Genomic DNA, 21,866 nt, shown 5'->3' on the forward strand with positions numbered 1-21,866 from the left:
AGTGGCGGCAGGTTAGAAATCCTGTCCGGATTTTTCAGCTCACACTCTAGTTTTGAACATTCCGCCATTCGTTCCTATGGCACCAATTTCGCCACAAAAACGCAGATATTTCGTGAACCATTCTGCAAAACGTTCCACAAAGTAATAGCGCACCGATCGGGAACAATCCGCACGTCTCGGTATATTACTGTCTATGTAGTGTAAAAACTGTGGGAGGAGTTCGGGTGGTGGATTTGGCTATAATAATAAGAATATATATGTGAGATAACGGAACGCGGTCTCGCCACGCAGGAAGACTTCATTATCATTTCGTAGATTTGGCTTCTCACTTTCTTCTCACATCTTTGTTTCTCAGGGAATCGTCATTTGTGTGGGAGAGAAGTCGCAGTTCGGAGAAGTCTTCAAGATGATGCAGGCAGAGGAGGTTCGTGTCCTTGGCAGATCTTCCCGCTTCTGCTCCATGATGTCATTTTTGATGAAGTGGTGACATCATAAGTGTTGTCATCATTACCCTTCACAATTATCAACGTGAGGCTGGTTGTCAGGCATCTCTGAGGACAGCTGGGACCCTGAAAACCAATCTGGTCTTGCGGGTTCTCGAACATCACACCCCCTGGCGGTGATTACTCTTCCCTGGCGGTGATTACTCTTCCCTGGCGGTGATTACTCTTCCCTGGCGGTGATTACTCTTCCCTGGCGGTGATTACTCTTCCCTGGCAGTTGATTACTCCTCCCTGGCGGTTGATTACTCCTCGCTGGCGGTTGATTACTCTTCCCTGGCGGTGATTACTCTTCCCTGGCGGTTGATTACTCTTCCCTGGCGGTGATTACTCTTCCCTGGCGGTGATTACTCTTCCCTGGCGGTTGATTACTCCTCGCTGGCGGTTGATTACTCTTCCCTGGCGGGTGATTACTCTTCCCTGGCGGATGATTACTCTTCCCTGGCGGGTGATTACTCTTCCCTGGCGGTTGATTACTCTTCCCTGGCGGTTGATTACTCTTCCCTGGCGGTTGATTACTCCTCGCTGGCGGTTGATTACTCCTCGCTGGCGGTTGATTACTCCTCGCTGGCGGTTGATTACTCCTCGCTGGCGGTTAATTACTCCTCCCTGGCGGTTGATTACTCCTCCCTGGCGGTTGATTACTCCTCCCTGGCGGTTGATTACTCCTCCCTGGCGGTGATTTATCTTCCCTGGCGGTTGATTACTCCTCCCTGGCGGTTGATTACTCCTCCCTGGCGGTGATTTATCTTCCCTGGCGGTTGATTGCCCGCCCCTGGCTGGTGACTGCCCTCCCCTGGCCGATGACTACACACCATAGCAAGGAAAAATAAATAGTTCTATGTGTCAAAGTCGCAAACTAAGCAGCAGTCCTGGAAATAGGAGTCGATCCAACCTCCTTATCACATGCAATCAATAAAACCAGAGTCCAGGTCCGCGCTTCAAAGGAGATATAGTTTGGAAACGCCTTGTTGAAGAAAAGCGCAGTTTAAATCGTATCCCACGCTGAAACTTCCCCACAGGCACACGCCACACTGCCGACCGAAACTTCACAGGACAGCGGTAAACCTTCAAAAGATCAGCAACATCGTGCAGAACCCGTGAATATGTCAAAGAATAAAGGTTTTATTATGCTCACAACAGCACCGCTAGAAATCAGCGTATAAAATCATCTGAAATATCACTGCCCGACCCGGGCTTCGCCCAAAGGCTTCGTCAGGGGCTCCTGACGAAGCCTTTGGGCGAAACCCGGGTCGGGAAGCGATAGCAGCTCTGGCAGTGGTTGGAGTATAAGGCACAGTGTCACAAATGATCAGCAGTGGTTTTCTTCAGTCATGTAGTGACCCCTGGAGGGAATTGTGCTAAAATGTAGGTGAGGAACACCCAAAATCCTTACCTGTTTAGCTATAGCAACCAGGCGGCGGTCTGTGCTGGGCTGTAATTAGTGTATTAGAGCCACTTACCGTCATTTACTTCTTCCCATTCTGCTGCTAAATCTCCTCCGGCTTTAGATCTATGGTCTTAGGGCAAAAGTCTTCACACCCTCCAAATGACTGCTGTCTATGGGGCATGTAGGCGAAGAACTGCTTGGATCCGGCAGATAATCGTAGTGATCAGGATATTGGGGGGGGTCTATTATTACTACTCCCTGATTGCATCTAGAGGCTCCTAGGACCTCATTCTGTATTATGCAGCACCCCAGACTTAGGGCCACGTGTTATTGGGAACCAGCGTTCATAGGAATCGATCAGCCGATAAACGGGCAAATGCTTGATTGTTGGCTGCTGGGCATGTTTCATCAAGACGGCCGATACCCGATTATCTCCTGGCGCAATCAATAGGGCTGAACGATGGAGGGATATAGGACGGTGCAGCCATCGACGCTCACACTGCCCAGACATTGGCGTTTGTAATACAACCCTTACTACCCATCTGCCCCCGGTCACCAGCTTGGCAGGGTGCTGGTGCTGGCATCCCACGTTTACCTCCTGTCGCTCATCACTTTCTCTTGTGTTTCAGACTCCTAAAACACCTCTGCAGAAAAGTATGGACAAGCTGGGGAAGCAACTGTCCCTCTTCTCATTTGGAATAATAGGTGAGCCGAGGAATCTCTTACACCCCGCCAGTGCGACAGCCGACTGCGAATTCACAGTGGGGGCGGACTGTGCTGTATCTGCTGTACAGCGGGGGTGGACTGTGTTGTATCTGCTGTACAGCGGGGGCGGACTGTGCTGTATCTGCTGTACAGCGGGGATGGACTGTTGTATCTGCTGTACAGCGGGGGTGGACTGTGTTGTATCTGCTGTACAGCGGGGATGGACTGTTGTATCTGCTGTACAGTGGGGGCGGACTGTGTTGTATCTGCTGTACAGCGGGGGTGGACTGTTGTATCTGCTGTACAGCGGGGTGGACTGTGTTGTATCTGCTGTACAGCGGGGATGGACTGTGTTGTATCTGCTGTACAGCGGGGATGGACTGTGTTGTATCTGCTGTACAGCGGGGGTGGACTGTTGTATCTGCTGTACAGCGGGGTGGACTGTGTTGTATCTGCTGTACAGCGGGGGCGGACTGTTGTATCTGCTGTACAGCGGGGGTGGACTGTGTTGTATCTGCTGTACAGCGGGGATGGACTGTTGTATCTGCTGTACAGTGGGGGCGGACTGTGTTGATTCTGCTGTACAGCGGGGATGGACTGTTGTATCTGCTGTACAGTGGGGGCGGACTGTGTTGTATCTGCTGTACAGCGGGGATGGACTGTGTTGTATCTGCTGTACAGCGGGGGTGGACTGTTGTATCTGCTGTACAGCGGGGTGGACTGTGTTGTATCTGCTGTACAGCGGGGGTGGACTGTTGTATCTGCTGTACAGTGGGGGCGGACTGTGTTGTATCTGCTGTACAGCGGGGGTGGACTGTGTTGTATCTGCTGTACAGCGGGGGTGGACTGTGTTGTATCTGCTGTACAGCGGGGGTGGACTGTTGTATCTGCTGTACAGCGGGGTGGACTGTGTTGTATCTGCTGTACAGCGGGGGTGGACTGTGTTGTATCTGCTGTACAGCGGGGGTGGACTGTTGTATCTGCTGTACAGCGGGGTGGACTGTGTTGTATCTGCTGTACAGCGGGGATGGACTGTGTTGTATCTGCTGTACAGCGGGGGTGGACTGTTGTATCTGCTGTACAGCGGGGTGGACTGTGTTGTATCTGCTGTACAGCGGGGATGGACTGTGTTGTATCTGCTGTACAGCGGGGGTGGACTGTTGTATCTGCTGTACAGCGGGGCGGACTGTGTTGTATCTGCTGTACAGCGGGGGCAGACTGTGTTGTCTCTGCTGTACAGCGGGGGTGGACTGTGTTGTATCTGGTGTACAGCGGGGGTGGACTGTGTTGTATCTGGTGTACAGGGTGGTCAGACTGTGTTTTATCTGGTGTACAGCGGGGGAAGACTGTAGAGCGTCTTCTGTATAGTGGGGGGGGGACTGTGTTGTATCTGGTGTACAGCGTGGGCAGACTGTGTTGTATCTGGTGTACAGCGGGATCGGACTGTGTTGTATCTGGTGTACAGCAGGGGCGGACTGTGTTGTATCTGGTGTACAGCGGGATCGGACTGTGTTGTATCTGGTGTACAGCAGGATCGGACTGTGTTGTATCTAGTGTACAGCAGGGGCGGACTGTGTTGTATCTGGTGTACAGCGGGGTCGGACTGTGTTGTATCTGGTGTACAGGGTGGTCAGACTGTGTTTTATCTGGTGTACAGCGGGGGAAGACTGTAGAGCGTCTTCTGTATAGTGGGGGGGGGACTGTGTTGTATCTGGTGTACAGCGTGGGCAGACTGTGTTGTATCTGGTGTACAGCGGGATCGGACTGTGTTGTATCTGGTGTACAGCGGGATCGGACTGTGTTGTATCTGGTGTACAGCGGGATCGGACTGTGTTGTATCTGGTGTACAGCGGGATCGGACTGTGTTGTATCTGGTGTACAGCAGGGGCGGACTGTGTTGTATCTGGTGTACAGCGGGATCGGACTGTGTTGTATCTGGTGTACAGCGGGATCGGACTGTGTTGTATCTGGTGTACAGCGGGATCGGACTGTGTTGTATCTGGTGTACAGCAGGGGCGGACTGTGTTGTATCTGGTGTACAGCGGGGTCGGACTGTGTTGTATCTGGTGTACAGCAGGGGCGGACTGTGTTGTATCTGGTGTACAGCAGGGGCGGACTGTGTTGTATCTGGTGTACAGCAGGGGCGGACTGTGTTGTATCTGGTGTACAGCGGGGGCAGACTGTGTTGTATCTGCTGTACAACGGGGATGGACTGTGTTGTATCTGGTGTACAGCGGGGGTGGACTGTGTTGTATCTGGTGTACAGCGGGGGCAGACTGTAGAGCGTCTTCTGTACAGCGGGGGGGACTGTGTTGTATTTGGTGTACAGCGGGGGCAGACTGTGTTGTATTTGGTGTACAGCGGGGGCAGACTGTGTTGTATTTGGTGTACAGTGGGGGCGGACTGTAGAGCGTCTTCTGTACAGCGGGTCGGACTGTGTTGTATTTGGTGTACAGCGGGGGCAGACTGTGTTGTATCTGGTGTACAGCGGGGGCAGACTGTGTTGTATTTGGTGTACAGCGGGGGCAGACTGTGTTGTATCTGGTGTACAGCGGGGGCAGACTGTGTTGTATTTGGTGTACAGCGGGGGCAGACGGTGTGGTATCTGGTGTACAGTGGGGGCAGACTGTAGAGCGTCTTCTGTACAGTGGGGGGGGGACGGGACTGTAGAGCGTCTTCTGTACAGTGGGGGGGACTGTGCTTCCACTGCTGTAAAGCAGGAAGGGGGGGGGGGGGGGACTGTGTTGCGACAGGGGTCATAAAATATCCTGTTGCAGGGAGATTAGATCCTCTGAGGTTCCTCCCGCGGGTGCATAAATGTAACCTCTGGGGGCGGCTGCTCACACCTTTTCCCTCATATCAGCGCCGGGGGGGGTTGTTGCTGCTGCGGTCCATGCTGACCTGTCTCCATCTCTTCCATGCAGGGCTCATCATGCTGATTGGCTGGCTGCAGGGGAAGCCTCTGCTCAGCATGTTCACCATTGGAGTCAGGTATACTCCGTCTCATATTCGGGATGATGGGGGTTTTCCTACCCCAGGTCCTGATGTCTCGTCTCTTCTTCTTTCAGTCTAGCCGTGGCCGCTATTCCAGAAGGTCTCCCCATTGTGGTGACAGTGACGCTGGCCCTTGGGGTAATGAGAATGGCCAAGAAGCGGGTGATCGTCAAGAAGCTGCCCATAGTGGAGACGCTGGGTGAGTGTGAGATGGAATGATGAGGGTCAGCAGTGCCCGCTTCATACAAACCTGATAGTGCCAGCTCATAATAGTGCCAGCTCATCATAGTACCAGCTTCATACAGTCCTGACAGTGCCAGCTCATCATAGTGCCAGCTTCATACAGTCCTGACAGTGCCAGCTCATCATAGTGCCAGCTTCATACAGTCCTGACAGTGCCAGCTCATCATAGTACCAGCTTCATACAGTCCTGACAGTGCCAGCTCATCATAGTACCAGCTTCATACAGTCCTGACAGTGCCAGCTCATTATAGTACCAGCTTCATACAATCCTGACAGTGCCAGCTCATCATAGTACCAGCTTCATACAGTCCTGACAGTGCCAGCTCATCATAGTACCAGCTTCATACAGTCTTGGCAGTGCCAGCTCATCATAGTACCAGCTTCATACAATCCTGACAGTGCCAGCTCATCATTGTGCCCGCTTCATACAATCCTGACAGTGCCAGCTCATCATTGTGCCCGCTTCATACAATCCTGACAGTGCCAGCTCATTATAGTACCAGCTTCATACAGTCCTGACAGTGCCAGCTCATCATAGTGCCAGCTTCATACAGTCCTGACAGTGCCAGCTCATCATAGTACCAGCTTCATACAGTCCTGACAGTGCCAGCTCATCATAGTACCAGCTTCATACAGTCCTGACAGTGCCAGCTCATCATAGTACCAGCTTCATACAGTCTTGGCAGTGCCAGCTCATCATAGTACCAGCTTTACACAGTCCTGACAGTGCCAGCTCATCGTAGTACCAGCTTCATACAGTCCTGACAGTGCCAGCTCATCATAGTACCAGCTTCATACAGTCTTGGCAGTGCCAGCTCATAATAGTACCAGCTTCATACAATCCTGACAGTGCCAGCTCATCATAGTACCAGCTTCATACAGTCCTGACAGTGCCAGCTCATAATAGTACCAGCTTCATACAATCCTGACAGTGCCAGCTCATCATAATACCAGCTTCATACAGTCTTGGCAGTGCCAGCTCATCATAGTACCAGCTTCATACAGTCCTGACAGTGCCAGCTCATCATAGTACCAGCTTCATACAGTCCTGACAGTGCCAGCTCATCGTAGTACCAGCTTCATACAGTCCTGACAGTGCCAGCTCATCGTAGTACCAGCTTCATACAATCCTGACAGTGCCAGCTCATCATATTACCAGCTTCATACAGTCCTGGCAGTGCCAGCTCATCATAGTACCAGCTTCATACAGTCCTGACAGTGCCAGATCATCGTAGTACCAGCTTCATACAGTCCTGACAGTGCCAGCTCATCGTAGTACCAGCTTCATACCGTCCTGACAGTGCCAGCTCATCGTAGTACCAGCTTCATACAATCCTGACAGTGCCAGCTCATCATAGTACCAGCTTCATACAGTCCTGGCAGTGCCAGCTCATCATAATACCAGCTTCATACAGTCCTGGCAGTGCCAGCTCATCATAGTACCAGCTTCATACAGTCCTGACAGTGCCAGCTCATCATAGTACAAGCTTCATACAGTCCTGGCAGTGCCAGCTCATCATAGTACCAGCTTCATACAGTCCTGACAGTGCCAGCTCATCATATTACCAGCTTCATACAGTCCTGGCAGTGCCAGCTCATCATAGTACCAGCTTCATACAGTCCTGACAGTGCCAGCTCATCATAGTACAAGCTTCATACAGTCCTGGCAGTGCCAGCTCATCATAGTACCAGCTTCATACAGTCCTGGCAGTGCCAGCTCATCATATTACCAGCTTCATACAGTCCTGGCAGTGCCAGCTCATCATATTACCAGCTTCATAAAGTCCTGACAGTGCCAGCTCATCATAGTACAAGCTTCATACAGTCCTGGCAGTGCCAGCTCATCATAGTACCAGCTTCATACAGTCCTGACAGTGCCAGCTCATCATAGTACAAGCTTCATACAGTCCTGACAGTGCCAGCTCATCATAGTACCAGCTTCATACAGTCCTGACAGTGCCAGCTCATCATATTACCAGCTTCATACAGTCCTGGCAGTGCCAGCTCATCATAGTACCAGCTTCATACAGTCCTGACAGTGCCAGCTCATCATATTACCAGCTTCATACAGTCCTGGCAGTGCCAGCTCATCATATTACCAGCTTCATACAGTCCTGGCAGTGCCAGCTCATCATAGTACAAGCTTCATACAGTCCTGGCAGTGCCAGCTCATAATAGTACCAGCTTCATACAATCCTGGCATATTACCAGCTTCATACAGTCCTGGCATATTACCAGCTTCATACAGTCCTGGCAGTGCCAGCTCATCATATTACCAGCTTCATACAGTCCTGGCAGTGCCAGCTCATCATAATACCAGCTTCATACAGTCCTGGCAGTGCCAGCTCATCATAGTACCAGCTTCATACAGTCCTGGCAGTGCCAGCTCATCATAGTGCCAGCTTCAGGTCGTCTCCTGTATTCTTGTATTTTCCTGCGTTTCTCTGACACACTGGCAGCTCCCAGTTATTAATGTAATATGAGGGCCACAGGGGCCCCTACATGTGTCACTGCTGCACATGAGCCTTCTCTCTCTCTCTCTCTGGTGACAGGTTGCTGCAATGTCATTTGCTCCGACAAGACTGGCACTCTGACCGCCAACGAGATGACAGCCACCAGATTAGTCACGTCGGACGGGCTGCACGCGGAGGTAACGCGACCCCGGTGCCTCATATTCTGGGACTGCGAGAGGCGGTTCTCAGTATCAGGGGTCTGTTGTGGCTGCTGCCCCTTGGTGCTGCCCCCTGTACTGTGCAGTTCTCTAGATCTGGTCTCCTTCCCGTTTCCGCAGATCACCGGTGTTGGCTACGATGGAAAAGGATCCGTCAACCTCCTGCCGTCCAATGATGAGCTCCGAGAATTCTCCAACATCTCTGTAGGAAAACTGGTGGAGGTGAGAGCCGATGTTTGACCCCTGCCAACAGCAGCACAGAGTATTTCAGCTGTTAGAGGTGTAAGATATCGTTATTTAGGCATATGTAGAGGGAGTGAGTCCAGATCCTAACAGCAGCACAGAGTATTACAGTTCACACGGATCTTAGGTTTTTTATAGTGGGAGGAACCTGACTCGTTTGATTAGCAAATGCTCACAGCAGCACAGAGTATTATTCGTTATTCACACAATCAGTGTTCAGTCAGTGATTTGGGGCCAAAACCAGGTGCAGATCTTTCCCTTCTACCTTATCTGCGGAGGCTCCAGTCCTGGTTTTGGCTCACAAACACTGATGGAAATCACTGACCGAACACTGACGTGTGAATGAGGCTTTACAGCTCACACGGCTCTTAGGTTTATTACAGTGGGAGGAGCCTGACCCGTCTGATTAGCAGATGCTCACAGCAGCACAGAGTATTATAGCTCACACGGCTCTTAGGTTTATTACAGTGGGAGGAGCCTGACCCGTCTGATTAGCAGATGCTCACAGCAGCACAGAGTATTATAGCTCACACGGCTCTTAGGTTTATTACAGTGGGAGGAGCCTGACCCGTCTGATTAGCAGATGCTCACAGCAGCACAGAGTATTATAGTTCACACGGCTCTTAGGTTTATTATAGTGGGAGGAGCTTGATTCATCCGATCGGTGGATTCTCACAGCAGCACAGAGTACTGAAGCAGGGTTTGTGTTTTTCTTCTAACGTCATCTATCCGTTTTATTTTCTTCTCAGGCCGGCTGTGTGGCCAACAACGCTATCATCCGCGCAGACAGTCTCATGGGCCAACCAACAGAGGGCGCCCTACTAGTCCTGGCAATGAAGGTAGGATCATCCATGTGTGGTCACAGATCAGCAGCTGTGTCGCTGTGGGCGGGGTCTGTATGTGTCGCTGTGGGCGGGGTCTGTATGTGTCGCTGTGGGCGGGGTCTGTATGTGTCGCTGTGGGCGGGGTCTGTATGTGTCACTGTGGGCGGGGTCTGTATGTGTCACTGTGGGCGGGGTCTGTACGTGTCACTGTGGGCGGGGTCTGTACGTGTCACTGTGGGCGGGGTCTGTACGTGTCGCTGTGGGCGGGGTCTGTACGTGTCGCTGTGGGCGGGGTCTGTATGTGTCGCTGTGGGCGGGGTCGGTATGTTTCGCTGTGGGCGGGGTCTGTATGTGTCGCTGTGGGCGGGGTCTGTACGTGTCGCTCTGGGTGCACTCTGTATGCACAGCTGCCATCTTTGCACTTAGCTGAACCTGTTTGGTTGTATTCCTTTGCCTGGTGCGGTGGTGTACATAGAAAAGTAAGGGCCCCCTAGCAAGGATCAGACCGGGCCCCCGACACAGGACAGAAGGGTTTCCGCCCAAAACCCCTTTCAATGACCCTTGGGCCATTTTTCCACTGCCTCATTTGCTAAAAGTTGGATTGCAACCTCCGGCACTCCAGGTGTTGTGACACTACATCATGCACACTTGCTTGGCTGTTCTCTGAACTCCCACACAAGTGAAAGGAGCATGCTGGGAGTTGTAGTTTCACAACAGCTGGAGTGCGGAAGGTTGCTGATCCCTGCTTTAGAGGGTAGAGTCCTGACCAAGTGTTCACCTCCAGTAAAAGAGGAGATGATCCCAACTAAGACCGGGCCCCACAGCAGTCGCATGGTCTGCCGCTATGGTAACTATGGTAACATTCCTGGCCCGTTGCCTGCAGCTGGTTGTCTTCAGAAGCTGCCGAGGAGCGAGTGCAGGAAGAAAGGCAGATGCTCACCCCCCCCCCCCCTACTGACCACAAGCAGGTACTGCAGCACCTCCTGCCTGCATTCACCTGCACAAAGGAAAGTCTACCAGAGAGACAGGAGAATACAATCTATTGCTCCCTGTTATCAGCCATTTCAGGGGAGAGGATGACTGTAGGACAGGAGAATACAGTCTATTGCCCCCTGTTATCAGCCATTTCAGGGGGGAGGATGACTGTAGGACAGGAGAATACAGTCTATTGCTCCCTGTTATCAGCCATTTCAGAGGAGAGGATGACTGTAGGACAGGAGAATACAGTCTATTGCCTCCTGTTATCAGACATTTCAGGGGAGAGGATGACTGTAGGACAGGAGAATACAGTCTATTGCTCCCTGTTATCAGCCATTTCAGGGGAGAGGATGACTGTAGGACAGGAGAATACAGTCTATTGCCCCCTGTTATCAGCCATTTCAGGGGAGAGGATGACTGTAGGACAGGAGAATACAGTCTATTGCCCCCTGTTATCAGCCATTTCAGGGGAGAGGATGACTGTAGGACAGGAGAATACAGTCTATTGCTCCCTGTTATCAGCCATTTCAGGGGGGGAGAGGATGACTGTAGGACAGGAGAATACAGTCTATTGTTACCTGTTATCAGCCATTTCAGGGGAGAGGATGACTGTAGGACAGGAGAATACAGTCTATTGCCCCTGTTATCAGCCATTTCAGGGGAGAGGATGACTGTAGGACAGGAGAATACAATCTATTGTTACCTGTTATCAGCCATTTCAGGGGAGAGGATGACTGTAGGACAGGAGAATACAGTCTATTGCCCCTGTTATCAGCCATTTCAGGGGAGAGGATGACTGTAGGACAGGAGAATACAGTCTATTGCCCCCTGTTATCAGCCATTTCAGGGGAGAGGATGACTGTAGGACAGGAGAATACAGTCTATTGCTCCCTGTTATCAGCCATTTCAGGGGAGAGGATGACTGTAGGACAGGAGAATACAGTCTATTGCCCCCTGTTATCAGCCATTTCAGAGGAGAGGATGACTGTAGGACAGGAGAATACAGTCTATTGCTCCCTGTTATCAGCCATTTCAGGGGGGGAGAGGATGACTGTAGGACAGGAGAATACAGTCTATTGATTGCCCCCTGTTATCGGCCATTTCAGGGGAGAGGATGACTGTAGGACAGGAGAATACAATCTATTGCCCCCTGTTATCAGCCATTTCAGAGGAGAGGATGACTGTAGGACAGGAGAATACAGTCTATTGCCCCCTGTTATCAGCCATTTCAGAGGAGAGGATGACTGTAGGACAGGAGAATACAGTCTATTGCCCCCTGTTATCAGCCATTTCAGGGGAGAGGATGACTGTAGGACAGGAGAATACAGTCTATTGCCCCCTGTTATCAGCCATTTCAGGGGAGAGGATGACTGTAGGACAGGAGATTACAGTCTATTGCTCCCCTGTTATCAGACATTTCAGGGGAGAGGATGACTGTAGGACAGGAGAATACAGTCTATTGCTCCCTGTTATCAGCCATGTCAGGAGAGAGGATGACTGTAGGACAGGAGAATACAGTCTATTGCTCCTGTTATCAGCCATTTCAGGGGAGAGGATGACTGTAGGACAGGAGAATACAATCTATTGCCCCTGTTATCAGCCATTTCAGGGGAGAGGATGACTGTAGAACAGGAGAATACAGTCTATTGCCCCCTGTTATCAGCCATTTCAGGGGAGAGGATGACTGTAGGACAGGAGAATACAGTCTATTGCCCCCTGTTATCAGCCATTTCAGGGGAGAGGATGACTGTAGGACAGGAGAATACAGTCTATTGCTCCCTGTTATCAGCCATTTCAGGGGAGAGGAGGACTGTAGGACAGGAGAATACAGTCTATTTTTCCCTGTTATCAGCTATTTCAGGGGGAGAGGATGACTGTAGGACAGGAGAATACAGTCTATTGCCCCCTGTTATCAGCCATGTCAGGGGAGAGGATGACTGTAGGACAGGAGAATACAGCCTATTGCTCCCTGTTATCAGCCATTTCAGGGGAGAGGATGACTGTAGGACAGGAGAATACAGTCTATTGCATCCTGTTATCAGCCATTTCAGGGGAGAGGATGACTGTAGGACAGGAGAATACAGTCTATTGTCCCTGTTATCAGCCATTTCAGGGGAGAGGATGACTGTAGGACAGGAGAATACAGTCTATTGCCCCCTGTTATCAGCCATTTCAGAGGAGAGAATGACTGTAGGACAGGAGAATACAGTCTATTGCTCCCTGTTATCAGCCATTTCAGGGGGAGAGGATGACTGTAGGACAGGAGAATACAGTCTATTGCTCCCTGTTATCAGCCATTTCAGGAGAGAGGATGACTGTAGGACAGGAGAATACAGTCTATTGCTCCCTGTTATCAGCCATTTCAGGGGAGAGGATGACTGTAGGACAGGAGAATACAGTCTATTGCTCCCTGTTATCAGCCATTTCAGGGGAGAGGATGACTGTAGGACAGGAGAATACAGTCTATTGCTCCCTGTTATCAGCCATTTCAGGGGAGAGGATGACTGTAGGACAGGAGAATACAGTCTATTGCCCCCTGTTATCAGCCATTTCAGGGGAGAGGATGACTGTAGGACAGGAGAATACAGTCTATTGCTCCCTGTTATCAGCCATTTCAGGGTAGAGGATGACTGTAGGACAGGAGAATACAATCTATTGCCCCCTGTTATCAGCCATTTCAGGGGAGAGGATGACTGTAGGACAGGAGAATACAATCTATTGCTCCCTGTTATCAGCCATTTCAGGGGAGAGGATGACTGTAGGACAGGAGAATACAGTCCATTGCTCCCTGTTATCAGCCATTTCAGGGGAGAGGATGACTGTAGGACAGGAGAATACAGTCTATTGCTCCCTGTTATCAGCCATTTCAGGAGAGAGGATGACTGTAGGACAGGAGAATACAGTCTATTGCCCCCTGTTATCAGCCATTACAGGGGAGAGGATGACTGTAGGACAGGAGAATACAATCTATTGTCCCTGTTATCAGCCATTTCAGGGGAGAGGATGACTGTAGGACAGGAGAATACAGTCTATTGTCCCTGTTATCAGCCATTTCAGGGGAGAGGATGACTGTAGGACAGGAGAATACAATCTATTGTCCCTGTTATCAGCCATTTCAGGGGAGAGGATGACTGTAGGACAGGAGAATACAGTCTATTGCCCCCTGTTATCAGCCATTTCAGAGGAGAGAATGACTGTAGGACAGGAGAATACAGTCTATTGCCCCCTGTTATCAGCCATTTCAGGGGTGAGGATGACTGTAGGACAGGAGAATACAGTCTATTGCCCCCTGTTATCAGCCATTTCAGGGGAGAGGATGACTGTAGGACAGGAGAATACAATCTATTGCTCCCTGTTATCAGCCATTTCAGGGGAGAGGATGACTGTAGGACAGGAGAATACAGTCTATTGCCCCCTGTTATCGGCCATTTCAGAGGAGAGGACGACTGTAGGACAGGAGAATACAGTCTATTGCCCCCTGTTATCGGCCATTTCAGAGGAGAGGATGACTGTAGGACAGGAGAATACAGTCTATTGCTCCCTGTTATCGGCCATTTCAGAGGAGAGGATGACTGTAGGACAGGAGAATACAGTCTATTGCCCCCTGTTATCAGCCATTTCAGGGGAGAGGACGACTGTAGGACAGGAGAATACAATCTATTGCTCCCTGTTATCAGCCATTTCAGGGGAGAGGATGACTGTAGGACAGCAGAATACAGTCTATTGCTCCCTGTTATCAGACATTTCAGGGGAGAGGATGACTGTAGGTCAGGAGAATACAGTCTATTGCTCCCTGTTATCGGCCATTTCAGGGGAGAGGATGACTGTAGGACAGGAGAATACAGTCTATTGCTCCCTGTTATCAGCCATTTCAGGGGGAGGATGACTGTAGGACAGGAGAATACAGTCTATTGCTCCCTGTTATCAGCCATTTCAGGGGAGAGGATGACTGTAGGACAGGAGAATACAGTCTATTGCCCCTGTTATCAGCCATTTCAGGGGAGAGGATGACTGTAGGACAGGAGAATACAATCTATTGCTCCCTGTTATCGGCCATTTCAGGGGAGAGGATGACTGTAGGACAGGAGAATACAGTCTATTGCCCCCTGTTATCAGCCATTTCAGGGGAGAGGATGACTGTAGGACAGGAGAATACAGTCTATTGCTCCCTGTTATCAGCCATTTCAGGGGAGAAGATGACTGTAGGACAGGAGAATACAGTCTATTGCTCCCTGTTATCAGCCATTTCAGGGGGAGGATGACTGTAGGACAGGAGAATACAGTCTATTGCCCCCTGTTATCAGCCATTTCAGGGGAGAGGATGATTGTAGGACAGGAGAATACAGTCTATTGCTCCTGTTATCAGCCATTTCAGGAGAGAGGATGACTGTAGGACAGGAGAATACAGTCTATTGCTCCCTGTTATCAGCCATTTCAGGGGGAGGATGACTGTAGGACAGGAGAATACAGTCTATTGCCCCCTGTTATCAGCCATTTCAGAGGAGAGGATGACTGTAGGACAGGAGAATACAGTCTATTGCCCCCTGTTATCAGCCATTTCAGAGGAGAGGATGACTGTAGGACAGGAGAATACAGTCTATTGCTCCTGTTATCAGCCATTTCAGGAGAGAGGATGACTGTAGGACAGGAGAATACAGTCTATTGCTCCCTGTTATCAGCCATTTCAGGGGAGAGGATGACTGTAGGACAGGAGAATACAATCTACTGCCCCCTGTTATCAGCCATTTCAGGGGAGAGGATGACTGTAGGACAGGAGAATACAGTCTATTGCTCCCTGTTATCAGCCATTTCAGGGGAGAGGATGATTGTAGGACAGGAGAATACAGTCTATTGCTCCCTGTTATCAGCCATGTCAGGGGAGAGGATGACTGTAGGACAGGAGAATACAGTCTATTGCTCCTGTTATCAGCCATTTCAGGAGAGAGGATGACTGTAGGACAGGAGAATACAGTCTATTGCTCCCTGTTATCAGCCATTTCAGGGGGAGGATGACTGTAGGACAGGAGAATACAGTCTATTGCCCCCTGTTATCAGCCATTTCAGAGGAGAGGATGACTGTAGGACAGGAGAATACAATCTATTGCCCCCTGTTATCAGCCATTTCAGGGGAGAGGATGACTGTAGGACAGGAGAATACAGTCTATTGCCCCCTGTTATCAGCCATTTCAGAGGAGAGGATGACTGTAGGACAGGAGAATACAGTCTATTGCCCCCTGTTATCAGCCATTTCAGGGGAGAGGATGACTGTAGGACAGGAGAATACAGTCTATTGCCCCCTGTTATCAGCCATTTCAGAGGAGAGGATGACTGTAGGACAGGAGAATACAGTCTATTGCCCCCTGTTATCAGCCATTTCAGAGGAGAGGATGACTGTAGGACAGGAGAATACAGTCTATTGCCCCCTGTTATCAGCCATTTCAGAGGAGAGGATGACTGTAGGACAGGAGAATACAGTCTATTGCTCCTGTTATCAGCCATTTCAGGAGAGAGGATGACTGTAGGACAGGAGAATACAGTCTATTGCTCCCTGTTATCAGCCATTTCAGGGGAGAGGATGACTGTAGGACAGGAGAATACAGTCTATTGCCCCCTGTTATCAGCCATTTCAGGGGAGAGGATGACTGTAGGACAGGAGAATACAGTCTATTGCTCCCTGTTATCAGCCATTTCAGGGGAGAGGATGACTGTAGGACAGGAGAATACAATCTACTGCCCCCTGTTATCAGCCATTTCAGGGGAGAGGATGACTGTAGGACAGGAGAATACAGTCTATTGCTCCCTGTTATCAGCCATTTCAGGGGAGAGGATGACTGTAGGACAGGAGAATACAATCTACTGCCCCCTGTTATCAGCCATTTCAGGGGAGAGGATGACTGTAGGACAGGAGAATACAGTCTATTGCCCCCTGTTATCAGCCATTTCAGTCATTGTATTCTCCCAAAATTCCCTGTATTTAGGCCTGCACGATTATGAAGGGAGACAGCGCTATGTTCATCCTGAGCCTCCTGGTTCATGAATAGAATGTGTAGTAATGGGATATGGAATGACTGAAGAAAGTATGAGGCGCCTCTGGGATTTCTGCACTGTTGTGCCGTTCTAGAGGCAGTTCTGTTAGAGACTTATCTAAAAATGGCGCACATCTTTCACCGGTTTAGGACGGCGCTTATACAGATTAACTATGAAACGCGCCGGATCATATACTGAGTAGCCTACATCTGAGGTCTCTTTGCCGTCACGTCCGCGCTGTACAGTTAATTTTCTTCTCACTTTCAGATGGGTCTGGGGAACGCCAGGGAGAATTACATCCGCAAGAAGGAAATTCCATTCAGCTCGGAGCAGCGGTGGATGGCCGTGAAATGTGTGGACAAGCTAGAGGTAAAACGCGCCAGTTCTCGCCTGACGCAGCTCATCGCTCTGTTCCACCATCTCCACCATTTCTGATTCTCCTTCTTCTCCTAAAGAACCAGGAAGAAGTGTATTTTGTGAAAGGGGCGTACGAGGATGTGATCCAGTACTGCACGAGCTATAACAGCGGGGGGATGTCCATGCCACTGACCCCCCAGCAGAAATCCCTGTACGTGCAGGAGGAGAAGAACATGGGCAGCCAAGGCCTGCGAGGTACGAGCCTACAAACGCCTCCTTGTGCTCTGTAACGTGCAACCATCGTCATATGTTCTCCCTGCAGAGGTTTTCATGACTGCTGAGGGTTTGCTACAGTTGTATCTTGGGGTAAACAGCCCAGACTACAGACTGATACATTGTAACAAATCAGGACAGGAGAGAGATGTTTGTGCTGATGTGTCCAGTTACAGAGGACTGCCTAGATTGATACATTGTAACAAACCCTCAACTTGGATCAGCACAGGTTTACCATTTTTGGATGTAAACAAGAATGTTTCCATTCACTGACAGATGCATGAATTATCCTCTGGTAATTAACCCTACCTGCAGCCTCTTCTTGGAGAATCCTAGTGAATGATGGGAGTTATAGTGACCTGATGTAAGCTGTGTTCCAGGGATATATAATGGCGTCTTCTGCTTGTTTTCTAGTCTTGGCCTTGGCCTCTGGTGCTGAGCTTGGAAAACTCACATTCCTTGGACTGATTGGAATAATAGACCCGCCACGTAGTGGGGTGAGAGAGGCTGTGCAGATCCTGCTGGACTCCGGGGTGGCTGTGAAGATGATCACGGGGGACGCGCTGGAGACCGCCCAGGCCATCGGTGAGCTGAGATCTACTGTCCTGAGTACCAGTCAAAGGATCAGATTGATGACTGCAGCTCTGGATGTAACTGGAGTATAAGACATGATGTAACTTAGGATCAGTGCAGGATAATAAGATTCACAGGCGTACACAATCCTCAGCTTTAGGGCTCATTCAGACGACCATATCTGTTTTTGCAGCCCACAAATTGTGAATCTGCAAAGCACAGATACCGGCCGTGTGCAGTCTGCATTCTGCTGACCCTTCGATAGAAATGCCTATTCTTGTTCGCGGTTGCAGACAAGAATAAGACATGTTCTATTATTTTTGAGGGAATTTGATGCGGAATAAAAATACTGATTTGGACAAGTGGGGCTCTCTGCGCGGGGTCCGCCCCGTGGGGCTCTCTGCGCGGGGTCCGCCCCGTGGGGCTCTCTGCGCGGGGTCCGCCCCGTGGGGCTCTCTGCGCGGGGTCCGCCCCGTGGGGCTCTCTGCGCGGGGTCCACCTCGTGAGGCTCTCTGCTCGGGGTCCGCCCCGTGGGGCTCTCTGCGCGGGGTCCACCTCGCGGGGCTCTCTGCGCGGGGTCCCCCTCGTGGGGCTCTCTGCGCGGGGTCCCCCTCGTGGGGCTCTCTGCTCGGGGTCCCCCTCGTGGGGCTCTCTGCTCGGGGTCCACCTCGTGGGGCTCTCTGCGCGGGGTCCCCCTCGTGGGGCTCTCTGCGCGGGGTCCCCCTCGTGGGGCTCTCTGCGCGGGGTCCACCTCGTGGGGCTCTCTGCGCGGGGTCCACCTCGTGGGGCTCTCTGCGCGGGGTCCCCCTCGTGGGGCTCTCTGCTCGGGGTCCACCTCGTGGGGCTCTCTGCGCGGGGTCCCCCTCGTGGGGCTCTCTGCTCGGGGTCCACCTCGTGGGGCTCTCTGCTCGGGGTCCACCTCGTGGGGCTCTCTGCTCGGGGTCCACCTCGTGGGGCTCTCTGCGCGGGGTCCCCCTCGTGGGGCTCTCTGCGCGGGGTCCCCCTCGTGGGGCTCTCTGCGCGGGGTCCCCCTCGTGGGGCTCTCTGCTCGGGGTCCTCCCATGCCCCCTCACTTGTTTTCCATTCTCCACAGGCAGGAGTATCGGTCTGACTAACGGACACATGAAGGCCATCTCTGGAGAGGAGCTGGACCGTCTGGATGAATCGGCGTTGCCGTCCGTGGTCACCAAGGTCTCCGTCCGTTTTTCTAAACCTGAATGAATGTCTTTTCGGTCGCTGTGAGTCGCCTGACGTCTTCTTGTCATTTCCCAGGTGTCCGTGTTCTACCGAACCAGCCCCAAGCACAAGCTGAAGATCATCAAGGTAACGCATCTGGGGGGAGGGGGTCACTTCTCAGAGATGTCCTGCGGTGTAATAACTCTGCCACCTCTCTTCTGGCGCACATCTCCAGGCTCTGCAGCGCACGGGCGCCATAGTGGGCATGACGGGGGATGGTGTAAATGATGCAGTCGCTCTCAAGTCAGCCGACATTGGCGTGGCGATGGGAAAAACCGGAACAGACGTCAGTAAGGAGGCAGCGGACATGATCCTGGTGGATGACGACTTCTCCGCCATCATGTAAGTAAAGATCCAAGAGGTCCTATTATACAGCAGACGGGGTCATGTGATCGCAGTTATTACACTCCGCCACGATCACCGCAAGAAGAGCCTAAGGAACTGTTTTACAAATCCCTCAGAAAACTTGTGTCATCACCATTTTGAAGATCTCTGCTTGCTGTGATTGAATGGGAACATTCCTGTTTACATCCAGAGGATGCAAACTCCTCCTGACCTAACACAGGCAGAGGGTTTGCTACAATGTATCCAGTCTGGTTAGCCTCCTACACAGAGCAGCAGCAGCACAAATCTTTTTCCAACCCTGGAAGTTTGTTACAATGTATCAGGTAGGCTGGTTTGTAGACTAATACATAGTAACAAGCTCCCAGCTGTGAGAAAAGGTAAGCCAAGACAGCCTTCAGCCATTTGGAGGTGAACAAGAATAAACAGGAGTATTCAGATTCTTGCAGCAAGCAGAGATCTTGAAAATCTATAAGAAAGTGGCAGAGTTAATTCGTTTTCTCTGCATGAGTGTGGACTGGCCCTTTAAGAGAGACCTGTCAGTGGGATGATGGGGGTAGTCATCGTGCAGAATGTGTTTAACGCTCTCCGTTGCTCTGACACGTGTAATGTTTCCGTACCATTAAGCAGCATTAAGGTGCGGATGTGTATAGCTGGGTAATTGAGCGCAGTGCCGGCTGTAAGCCCCTCCCATCGCGCTTTCCTCGCCTCCAGCGCTATCATTAGTTGCGGGGAAGATGAGCGTTTCCTGCTGTCTCCTGGCAAACAGTCCGTCAGTCGCGTCGTGTCTCAGCCTCCTCCGTCCGCAGATTTATATTGCAGTCATTCCCCAGGCTCCTCCCCCTTGTCAGGCTCCTCCCCTCAGTCTGGGTGCACACTGTAATCATCACTCCATGTCCTGACTCCCTGCTGAGCTTTGAACATGCAGAGCTGCAGTGTAAAGCATGGTGGAGGCACAAAGGTGCAGCCTGTGCCTGTGATGAGACAGGAGGAGGATTTCACACTGAGCTTTCCTGTAACTTCCTGGAAATGGTGCAGATGACCCCCTGGCGCCTGCGCAGTCTGAAGGGAGCACTCCACAGCCTCGGCCCGCACTAATGCAATCAGACGTCTCCTGCCCACGGCCCCATCACCAGCAGATGTAGGCGAACTGCAGATCCCAGCATGCCCTGCAGGGAATTCTTGTTAAAGGGCCGGTGTCTTCTGGATAGTTCTGTAATTTTCGAATAGACCGTATCTCTCCCTCGTCATTTTCAGGATCTCTGCTTGCTGTCATGAACGTGTTTTTTGGGGTTGTTTTGCAGGAACGCCATCGAGGAAGGGAAAGGAATATTCTACAACATCAAGAACTTTGTCCGGTTCCAGCTCAGCACGTAAGTGGCGATGACATCACCGGCGGCTGGGACATGCGCAGTCTGCCTCCATATTGCCACATGTCCAGGACTGCTCTGCTCCACCTCAGTCACTACTCCAGTCACACCCAGAGCTGCACTCAGCTGTATGCTACACACACAACACTAACAGATTGGTGAAGCTCCTGTAATGTGCTGTGCCCGGCAGCATTGCATTGTGGGGGATGTGGCTCCTGCTATACGCACTACATCTCCCACAATGCACTGTGGCAGAACAGATACTGAGTGCAAACTCAATACCAGCAGGTTTGTAAGTGCAGCTTTGGATGTGACTGGAGTGAGACACGATGTAGAGCTGCCTTCACAGGGGAGATGACGTTGCCTGGACAGGGTACAACTTTATTACTCCTACCACAATTCTGCTCGATCTCAGGGAGACGATGGGGGTTGTAGTGGGGCACACATCTGACTGCTCTGTCTTCTCTTCCAGGAGTATTTCTGCGCTGAGTCTCATCACACTGTCCACCATCATGAATCTTCCAAACCCCCTGAACGCCATGCAGATTCTGTGGATCAACATCATCATGGACGGACCCCCAGCTCAGAGGTAACTCCAGACCGAAGGGAATAGACCCTGTCACCTCTGAACCCCACAGTGAGTGCAGCTCTGGAGTATAATACAGGATGTAACTCAGGACCAGTACAGGATAAGTAATGTATGTACACAGTGACTGCACCAGCAGAATAGTGAGTGCAGCTCTGGAGTATACTACAGGATGTAACTCAGGATCAGTACAGGATAAGTAATGTATGTACACAGTGACTGCACCAGCAGAATAGTGAGTGCAGCTCTGGAGTATAATACAGGATGTAACTCAGGATCAGTACAGGATAAGTAATGTATGTACACAGTGACTGCACCAGCAGAATAGTGAGTGCAGCTCTGGAGTATAATACAGGATGTAACTCAGGATCAGTACAGGATAAGTAATGTATGTACACAGTGACTGCACCAGCAGAATAGTGAGTGCAGCTCTGGAGTATAATACAGGATGTAACTCAGGATCAGTACAGGATAAGTAATGTATGTACACAGTGACTGCACCAGCAGAATAGTGAGTGCAGCTCTGGAGTATAATACAGGATGTAACTCAGGAT

General features: G+C 51.1%; 1 protein-coding gene across 1 annotated transcript in view; it reads left to right on the forward strand.

Moving 5' to 3' along the window:
- Positions 1-21,866, forward strand: part of ATP2C2 (ATPase secretory pathway Ca2+ transporting 2) — a 65,383-nt gene that overhangs the window by 37,118 nt on the left and 6,399 nt on the right. The window contains 15 exon segments of the mRNA XM_040410546.1: positions 356-424; positions 2,520-2,595; positions 5,520-5,586; positions 5,664-5,788; positions 8,385-8,482; positions 8,624-8,725; positions 9,496-9,585; positions 16,843-16,944; positions 17,031-17,187; positions 17,620-17,790; positions 18,872-18,969; positions 19,051-19,101; positions 19,190-19,356; positions 20,661-20,729; positions 21,199-21,315. Of these exon segments, the coding sequence (XP_040266480.1) occupies positions 356-424; positions 2,520-2,595; positions 5,520-5,586; positions 5,664-5,788; positions 8,385-8,482; positions 8,624-8,725; positions 9,496-9,585; positions 16,843-16,944; positions 17,031-17,187; positions 17,620-17,790; positions 18,872-18,969; positions 19,051-19,101; positions 19,190-19,356; positions 20,661-20,729; positions 21,199-21,315 (1,559 nt within the window).

Source organism: Bufo bufo, chromosome 10 (genome assembly GCF_905171765.1).
Source record: "Bufo bufo chromosome 10, aBufBuf1.1, whole genome shotgun sequence".
NCBI classification, from domain to species: domain Eukaryota; kingdom Metazoa; phylum Chordata; class Amphibia; order Anura; family Bufonidae; genus Bufo; species Bufo bufo.